Consider the following 6,305-nt stretch of genomic DNA (forward strand, 5'->3'; position numbering starts at 1 on the left):
TGGACGGAAAGTACTTTCGCTGCTAAAAAAATAACTTCAGTAGTTAAGTAATACAAATATAATAAATTAGATACTTTCCCCACAAATATCCCAAATATTTACCCAAAAAGAAAAAGAAAAACTAGTACTGCTATCAAGCTATTTTTATGCCACACTAAATGGCATTTTCACTTTTTACATAATTAATTGTTGGACTATGTGTGTTAATTTCGGCATAGTGTATTCATATATTCATAGGTTTTAAGCTGAAAGTAGTAATTGAATCCATTTGATTGACCATTAGTGACTTTCAGTACAAAGACATCCCCCCATAAAGTTGCTTTTATGTAATGTCAAGATAGTAAAGTGATAATCCGAAACTAGGACTCGGAACCTTTCACAGCTTGGCTCCCAAATTCTTACCCTCTCAGCCATGCGTTTCTGTAGGATGAGTTATCACGCAATGAAGCATCGTGGGGCTTGTATTCCATAACATATCCATGTGGAAGCTTCAAATGTCGCTTGATTGAATCTCTTAAAGCCATCACAGCCTACAACAGCCAAGGAAAGCAAGCAAGTTTATTGCACTAATTCAGCGTTGAACCATTTTTTTTCCTTTATGTAAAACAAATAAAATAAAAAGAAGAAAGCAAAAGTCGGTTGGAAAATAAATAATATCTCTACTTTTCTCACCACTCACCACAAGAGAAAACTTTGTCAAATTTGTGAGAGAAACAGTACAATAAAAAACACACGAGAGAAATCAAAGAAAAAAACAGAGTTAAAATTTTCAACTTAATAGATTTCTACAAAGTATTAGGATTTGCTCCTATTTTCTTCTCTTTATTCTAAGCATATTTTCTTCTCTAGTGAATTCTCTTCTTTTGACCACTTTGATCTAGACTCTATAAGCCACAAAACCTATTCAAAAGAGCCAAAGGGAAAATGAGAAAATCTAATTTCTCCATGCTATTAAGCTGTCCAAATCTCTCCTAAAATTATAATTGATTTTCATGTTGTTTATGGATCACTTTCACCTAACCTTTGTTAGACAACAAAAGGTCTCCAAATATAAGGTATAACCATGAAAAACATAATAAATCTTAAAATTCATATTTGATTATACTGTCAAAGTTTTCTTAATATATAACTTTCGCTAAACAAAAAAATCCAGAAAACAAAACTTGCCAAAATCCAATATCTCAATAGAATTATCAAAGCCAAAGCCTAAGAATGTAAAAATCTAATTAACAAAATGGCGGTTGATCTAATATCTCTACTCATTAGGCAACGTATGTTGATATGCAGAAACTTCACTCTCAGATGGAAATATATATGCGAACAGATGCACACTTATTCAATGGACGTGGGCTCTACTTAAAATATAAAAAAAAAAGACAAAGACATACATGTATTCAAAATACATAATAAAAAGAATCATACATATGCACTTGTATGAGGAGACAGATTGGGATATAGTCAAAGAAAAAAAAAAAGGGCCAACAACATGTATTAAGGAATGTATATAGATTACATCTATATTATAATACATGTCCACACATTTTTTACACCAAAACATTACACACACTTATATAAAATCTTTATCAAATTTGCTCCAAAATACAAAAGCAATTTGAATATGATATTTATAAAACTCTGGAGTAACAAAAAAATAAAACAATTATTAAAAGTGGTCTCTTTTTAAAAAAAAATTCAATTAAATTAAGAAAATTGGAATGTCAAGCAACTAGAAAATATTTCAATTAATATTAAAATTAAAGTATGACAAAATATAAAAATGACTAAGAAATGTAAGTCATTATATCTTTGTCAAAACATATTTATCATTGGATTCAATTCCAAACTATAATAACTACTTTCATTAAAGACACAAAGTCTAAAGTAGATTTGAATTTTATATCACAATTCTTATCAAAATAGAATTGTAAACTCCAAACTTATTCAAGTGAGATTAAAAATGAGTATCAATTCAAAACAAACTCAAAATCTCCACAATATACAAATTTATCAAAAAAAAAATATTTGAGCTACGTTTGACTAGATTCTTCCAAAGAATACGTAGACAATCTAATTACTAAGATTGGGTACAGTCACAAACTCACCAAGTTTCTTAATGAGGTCATTCACCTCAAACTTTCTAAACGAGGTCATTCACCTCAAATGGTAAGAATTTCAAAGTGAGTTAATTCTTCACAAAATTTTCAAAGATAAAAAAATGTTTGAACTACGTTTGATGTGATTCCTCCGAAGGATACGTAGGCAACCTAATTGCTAATGTTAGATATGTCACAAACTTCCCAAGTTTCTCAATGAGGTCATTCACCTCAAACTTTCCAAACGAGATCATTCACCTTAAAATCCCAAGTGATATCATTCACCTCAAACTCCTAGCTCAGATAATGAGAATTTCAGTTAATTCTTCACAAAATTATCAAAAATACAAAAATCAATGAACTACGTTTGACTTGATTCCTTTATCGGATACGTAGGCAATTTAGTCGTTAAAACTAAGTGCAGTCACAAATACTACAAATTCCCAAAGGTCTCAAATATAAAACTCTCAAAATTCCATAAAAATTCATTCACCTCAATAATATTTCCTAACTTCCAAAAATATCAAATAATTTCATGATAAGGTCATCTATTGGAATTTCGTAAATTTCTAAAATTACTTAGGATTCTTAAATGCTCATCCGCCAGAATTCTTCTAGTCACTTTCTAAAATATCACATTCATAACTACAAAGCGGCTTACCCTCAACTAGGGTATGTACCAGAATTTTTCCACTCACTTTCTAAAATATCACATTCAGAACTACAAAGTGACATGATTCCTCAACCAGGGTATGTAGGCAGCTCAGTCAACCAAATTTATTGAGTTCAACCACAATTCCAAATTCACCCAAATTTTCCCCAAAATTCAACAAGTAATTAATCACACCGTAATTGGAATCAAAAGATGTTCCTTTATACAACAAAAATTGTAATTAAGAGGATATTCTTACAATCTTGGATGGGTTGACTCAAATTAATAAATTTGGCATAGGTGAAATTGTGTTTGGCATTAATTTTAATATGTAAAAATTTAAAGAATTTGTCTAACATTCAGATATACAAAAGTACAAATACACATAATACATTATCACCAACCTGGTGATCAGATGCATCTCTGTTCCAGACACTTAATATATCCTCATTGAAACGAATGCTCAACACTGCCCCACATATGTTATCTCCATAATCGAGTTGATCACCAACCAATGCAAGGACCTGCATGCACCAAAATTATGACTTTCAAGTTGCACCATTGAGAGAGCCACCTCTCATGGTTTTTTTATCTAATTTATTTAAATCACATAACTGCAATATCCCTCCAATTGAGAAAATGAAAAACATGCAGCCACTGTTATGGATTCTTTCTAGAAATCATTTCTTTTCAGACTTCTTGGAATGCAAGAGACTGCATTGTCTAAATTGACAGTAACAAAATTTCAATCATATTAGTACACAATCACACAGATGACAGTTTAAACAACTTCAAAGGATTTTCCTTTTTCTACAGTGAAAAATACATAAACTTTACAATATCAATTTTAAGAAAGCAATAAAAAAAAATCTGAATTGTTTAGGTTCACATCAGAAAACCATCGCATAGAATCCGGAGTACGTAAAGAGACCAGAAATACATATTTACGTTAGCCAATTCCCCATATGTATAGGAATGGTTTGTAAATCAATTTCTTCCTTTTTTTTTATAAATATATATGTGTGTATCAAGATCTTTCAGTTAAAATAAAATAATAACGAGTAATTTTGAGGCTTACACCTCAGAAGTGCCTTGAACTTGCATCTCTCCTCACTTAAAGTAAAACACCTCAGTACCCAGACTTTCTAAATATTGCTCAGAAAGCTATTAGGTTGTTCAACCTTCAAAGAAACACACACACTACAAGAGCAAACACATATTTCTAAATAATTAACAATGAGATGAATAGAATGAAACCAAATATTTGAAAAAACTTCCAAATTTTATTTTTGTTGTGTGTGTGCAGGATTTTGATATCTTGATGCAAAAAACGTTCTTTACATACAACATTGTGAAATATAATGCCAGCAGAAAACATTGTTTGTCCTTACCAAATCCTCCCAGAAACGGCCTGATACAACCTTTTTGAAACGTACTATCCACTTGCCACCATTACGGTTTGCAGAGTCCTAACCAGCCAAACAAGAAAAGAACAAATATAAAGTACTTCATAGAGAATGAAATTTTAAAATTGGGAAATATCTAAAGACACATGGCCAGGTTTCAGATGTCCACCTCCCATAAAGGTCGAATTCCCTCCTTGAAAAGATGCAGGTCTGTCGGGCTTGGCAAAGAAGACGGACGGGCCAGGTGGCAATAAGCGAACCAAAAACCTTCAACCTAGATGTTCGCAGCAGAAAAAGAACTTAATTGAGAAAGTCTTACTACTCTTTTTCTTTTTTTTTGTGGGGGGGGTATCTTACCGTGCTGAATTCAACAATTCTTTTGATATTGTCTTCGTATGATGTTTGGTTCCGAACTCCAGGTGTCCGGCGAGTGTACCAAAATATAAGCTTTTGCTAATCGTGAGAATTGCATGAAAATTAGCATTAGTACAGGCCAAAAGATCATGAAATGGATAAACATACAAATTTAGTCAATTGTTTTGTTAAAACAACATGGAAAGAATGGATAAGCATTATTGTCTATCTATAAACCCATTTCAATGCAGGCCTGAAGCCTTTATAAAGGAATATACCTTCACAAAATCAAAATCAATTCTCAAGAAGCAGCTACCTGCATTTAGTTTGTTTTCTATTCGTTTGTTATTTCATAGGCATACCGTTCCCTTATCTCAGTAAGAAAAGGTGTTGGCATAGACTATAAGGCCTATACACCGAACTTAGCTCTTTCAAACTTAATAGAAATCCTATAACAATTAGAAGGATTAAAAAGACAATCACATTTATGAAATCATTTCAAATCAACTAAGAGCTTAGATTGCTTCCCCCAATCAATTATGCTGTTGAAGATCAGAACTTTGTGCTCTAATACTAATCCATGCGTTGATAGTGGGAAAAAAGATATGCCTAGAGGCTAGAGACGCTTTTCAATAGACAAGCTTTGTCCAAGCCACAACTAAACCCCAAAAACTTTCTTCAGAACAAACAATACATTCATCATTAGTACATAAAACTTATATTAATCATCCATTTTCCCAATACTATCCATAAAATCTGTTCACAGCACAATACAGTCTGAAAGTTGTCTCTTTTAGCTTCATAATCCCTAATGTCTTCAAAACTTAACCCTAGTTAGATAAATACTCATGATGCATTAAATGCTCATTGAGATTATTCAAACAATATTAATACAAATGTAATTATGTGATCCTCAACTATCTGTTCACCCAATCGAAGAACAATCACATACTAAAAACACCAGATTCTAACAAACAAACAAAAACACCCATTTTTTTGGTCGGTACTTAAAGATATGGCACAAGAAAACCCTAACTGCTTTGGATTCCACAAATAGGACCCAAAAAGATTATGTTGAATGTTGATGAAAGAAAGGTTTAGATTACGATTACCCTGAGGGGGTGAAGACCAGCTTTGAGGTCGCGAGTAATGCGTTCACGAAACTCTTGAGAGTCCGTACTGCTGAAGTTATCGGCGGCGGCAGAAGAAGAATCCTGAAGCGAATGAGGATTATTGGCATTATCAGTGGTGGTGCTGTTATCAGAATGCTTCTTCTCTTTCTCCGAAACTGACTCCATTGTTGAGCTCTACTAGTTTCCTTACAAGACCAGGACTTTGTAGTTTTTGTTTCGTCTTGTTTTGATTTTCTATACTTTGGGTTTGGGAAAGCAGGAAGAAGATACAGATACAATCCCCTTCCCAAATTGGGCCAGGCGGTCACAGCCCAAGCTTAGCCCGTCCTTTGGGCCTTTCGCATTATGGGCTGGTCTTTCTGCGCGTGATTCAATGTACATTAGCGGAAATTACACTAAAAATTTACACTTGGCATCGTTTTTTTTTACTTAATTACAAAATTACCGGTGCCTTGTCTTATCTACATTATTACCGTTTTGGTGTACCATTTTTTTACTTTATACTTTTTTGTTTTTTTAAGAGCTTTATTAATATCTCTTTCTTCTCCTTAATTTCAAAAATCATTTTCGGTCACACTGCTAGTCTGTTGGGCTCAATAGTAGTATCATCGTGACCCACTCTTCAAGGTATCATTTTAATATGTGGGAAGCATATATTTTTTCGCCG

At 32.8% G+C, this 6,305-nt stretch overlaps 1 protein-coding gene across 1 annotated transcript; it reads right to left on the minus strand.

Annotated features, from left to right (window-relative positions):
• On the minus strand, positions 1-5,882 carry LOC133796737 (eukaryotic translation initiation factor NCBP). Its single transcript, XM_062234382.1, has 6 exons — positions 5,618-5,882; positions 4,509-4,604; positions 4,321-4,425; positions 4,137-4,214; positions 3,150-3,269; positions 1-530 (listed from the first exon to the last, which is right to left on the minus strand). Exons 1-6 carry the CDS (start codon positions 5,801-5,803, stop codon positions 399-401), a joined length of 717 nt encoding a protein of 238 aa, XP_062090366.1. The 5' UTR covers positions 5,804-5,882; the 3' UTR covers positions 1-398.
• Positions 5,883-6,305: the final 423 nt, after the last annotated feature.

The sequence above is a fragment of the Humulus lupulus genome, chromosome 8 (assembly GCF_963169125.1).
Source record: "Humulus lupulus chromosome 8, drHumLupu1.1, whole genome shotgun sequence".
NCBI lineage: Eukaryota > Viridiplantae > Streptophyta > Magnoliopsida > Rosales > Cannabaceae > Humulus > Humulus lupulus.